General features: G+C 43.6%; 1 protein-coding gene across 1 annotated transcript in view; it reads right to left on the bottom strand.

The window, feature by feature from the left end:
• Positions 1-633: 633 nt before the first annotated feature.
• LOC116465017 (ubiquitin carboxyl-terminal hydrolase MINDY-2-like) overlaps positions 634-3003 on the bottom strand; it is a gene marked incomplete at both ends in the record, with an annotated part of 5069 nt that continues 2699 nt past the window's right edge. Inside the window, one exon of the mRNA XM_032148237.1 lies at positions 634-828. Within this exon, the coding sequence (XP_032004128.1) occupies positions 634-828 (195 nt within the window). The remainder of the gene's footprint in view (positions 829-3003) is intronic.

A 3003-nucleotide genomic window follows, 5' to 3' on the forward strand; every position in this document is an offset into this window, starting at 1 on the left:
GAGTGCAGTGGCGCAATCTCGGCTCACTGCAAGCTCCGCCTCCCGGGTTCACGCCATTCTCCTGCCTCAGCCTCTCCGAGTAGCTGGGACTACAGGCGCCCGCCACCACGCCCGGCCAATTTTTTTGTATTTTTAGTAGAGACGGGGTTTCACCGTGGTCTCAATCTCCTGACCTCGTGATCCGCCCACCTCGGCCTCCCAAAGTGCTGGGATTACAAGCGTGAGCCACCGCGCCCGGCTCACCTAATTTAAAATTTTTTATCTCAAGTGAAATTTACTGCTAAAGTGATCATCAATTTTTTTTTTTTTTGAGAAGGAGTCTTGCTCTGTCATCCCGACTGGAGTGTAGTGGCACAATCTCAGCTCACTGCAACCTCTGCCTCCCAGGTTCAAGCAATTCTCCTGCCTCAGCCTCCCGAGTACCTGGGATTACAAGTGTTCACCACCACCACGCCCGGCTAATTTTGTATTTTTAGTAGAGATAGGGTTTTGCCATGTTGGCCAGGCTGGTCTCGAACTCCTGGCCTCAAGCAATCTGCCTGCCTCGGCCTCCCAAAGTGCTGGGAATGCAGGTGTGAGCCACTGCACCCAGCCGTGATCATCACATTTAAGACTCAGAACACTAGTTTTTACCTGAGCCTGTGTAGAAGCAGCAGCAGCAGCAGCAGCTGCTTGTTCCTGTTCCTGATAGTATTGAGAAGCCCGTCTGTCCTCTTCCTCTTGGAGTTTCTTTGCTAGTTCCAAATCACTGATTCCTTCTGGGATTTGTTCCCAATTGATCTCTTGGCTCTGCTGTTCTTGTTGTAGAGATAATGCCATAAGATAATCCTAAGAAATTAAATTATAACCATCATTAGCTATGAGATTTCACCTAAGAATGAATGACTGCAAATACAGACGTTATATCTATAAAGCTGTAAGAATGGCTTTAAAAAAATATACCAGGTCTGGGCAATATAGCAAGACCCTGTCTCTACAAAAAAAGTTTAAAAATCAGCCAGGTGTGGTGGTGTGCACCTGCAGTCCTAGCTACTTGGGAGGCTGAGGCAGGAGGATTGCTTCAGCCCAGGAATTTGAGGTTACAGTGAGTTATGATCTCCTCACTGCACCCCAGCATGGGTGACAGAGAGAGGCCCTGTCTATAAAAATGAATAAAATAAAAACAAAAAAGAAAAAGAAAACAATGTAAAATAACAAAATAATTAAAATAAAATAAAAAACATTTTCTTTTAAACATCAAAATGACAGTTATCTTCCTAAGTATTTCCCTTGGGGAGCTATGAACTTATTTCAGTGATTCTGTCATTGTTCTAAATATTTTTGGAGGCCAGGCATGGTGGCTCACGCCTATATTCCCAGCACTTTGGGAGGCCAAGGCAGGTGGATCGCTTGAGCCCAGAAGTTCGAGACCAGCCTGGCCAACATGGTGAAACCCCGTCTCTATTAAAAACACAAAAATTAGCCAGGTGTGGTGGTACACGCCTGTAATTCTAACTACTTGGGAAGCTAAAGCAGGAGAATCACTTGAACCTGGGAGGCGGAGATTGCAGTGAGCCGAGATCATGCCACTGCACTCCAGCCTGGGCGACAGAGCAAGACTCGGTTGCGAAAAAAAAAAAAAATTGGGGGGAATGTATTTGAAATTTTTTCTGGAAGCCATATATAGGCAGCCAAGAAAGCTAAAAACAAAACAAAACAAAAAGTAGCGCGGAGCCAGGTACAACGGCACACACCTATATTCCTAGCACTTTGGGAGGCTGAGGCGGGCAGGTTGCTTGAGCCCAGGAGTTTGAGACCAGCCTGAGCAACATGGCAAAACTCTGTTTCTGCAAAAAAACACAAAAAAATTAGCTGGGCATGGTGATGCATGCCCGTGGTCCCAGCTACTAGGGGAGGCTGAGGTGGGAGGATCACTTGAGCCCAGAAAGTTGAGGCTGCAGTGAGCTGTGATCACACCATTGCACTGTAGCCTAGGTGACTGAGACCCTGTTTCATATATAAATAAATAAGTAAATTGGTTTAAAGAATTTTTTTTAAAAGTTCCCCATTTACAAAAGAAACACATGCCTATAGGCAATTCAGACAAAACTGAAAACCATAAACAACAAAGTTTAAATCACCATAATATCATTACACAGAGACAACTACTGTTAACAGTAGTTATTTTTTCTACATTCCCATACAAATTCAAACCAACCCTCTGAAACTACTGTAATGTTTTCTTTTCCATTTAGTGTCATAAAAGTCTTCTGTTTAAGAAAATAAGAATTTCCCAAGATTATTAAATATTCTTCTAAAAGATGATTTTTAAAGCCAACATAGTAGCCATCATATAGTCTTCCTCAGGTATTTAACCATCTCCTCCCTCCTCCCATGTACACACTCAGATTGGTTTCTATCAGAAACAGTGCATTTTGGTCAAGGGCATTAACTTAATATCCACTTTATTAAGAGTCGGTGTTGACTAAAATTTGACCAGTCTGTGTACCTCCTCCCCAATCTACCCTCGAAATAAGATAATTTTAAAAAATACAGAGGATGGGTAAATGGTTTTTGCCTGTGGCCAGGTGCAGTGGCTCACACCTGTAATCCCAGCACTTTAGGGGGCCAAGGCGGGCACATCACTTGAGTCCAGGAGTTTGAGACCAGTGTGGGTAACATGGCAAAACCCTGCCTCAACTAAAAATACAAAAATTAGCTGGGTGAGGTGGCACACGCCTGTAGTCCCAGCTACTTGGGAGGCTGAGGTGACAGAATTGCTTGAGCCTGGGAGGTGGAGGTTGCAGTGAGCCGAGATCGCACCACTGTACTCTAGCCTGGGTGACAGAGTGAGACCCTGTCTCAAAAAATAAAAAAGGTTGCTGCCTGTAAAGATCTTGTCATATATATAGCATGACTATCTCATGGATCTAAAGATATAAAGAATTTGTCCTTCAAGTTCTTCTGAATTCTTCAAACTCTGCTCTTTATGAAGCCTCATGGTCTTTTTTTTTTTTTTTTTTT

This window comes from Hylobates moloch, unplaced genomic scaffold, assembly GCF_009828535.3.
Source record: "Hylobates moloch isolate HMO894 unplaced genomic scaffold, HMol_V3 SCAFFOLD_2638, whole genome shotgun sequence".
Lineage (NCBI taxonomy): Eukaryota > Metazoa > Chordata > Mammalia > Primates > Hylobatidae > Hylobates > Hylobates moloch.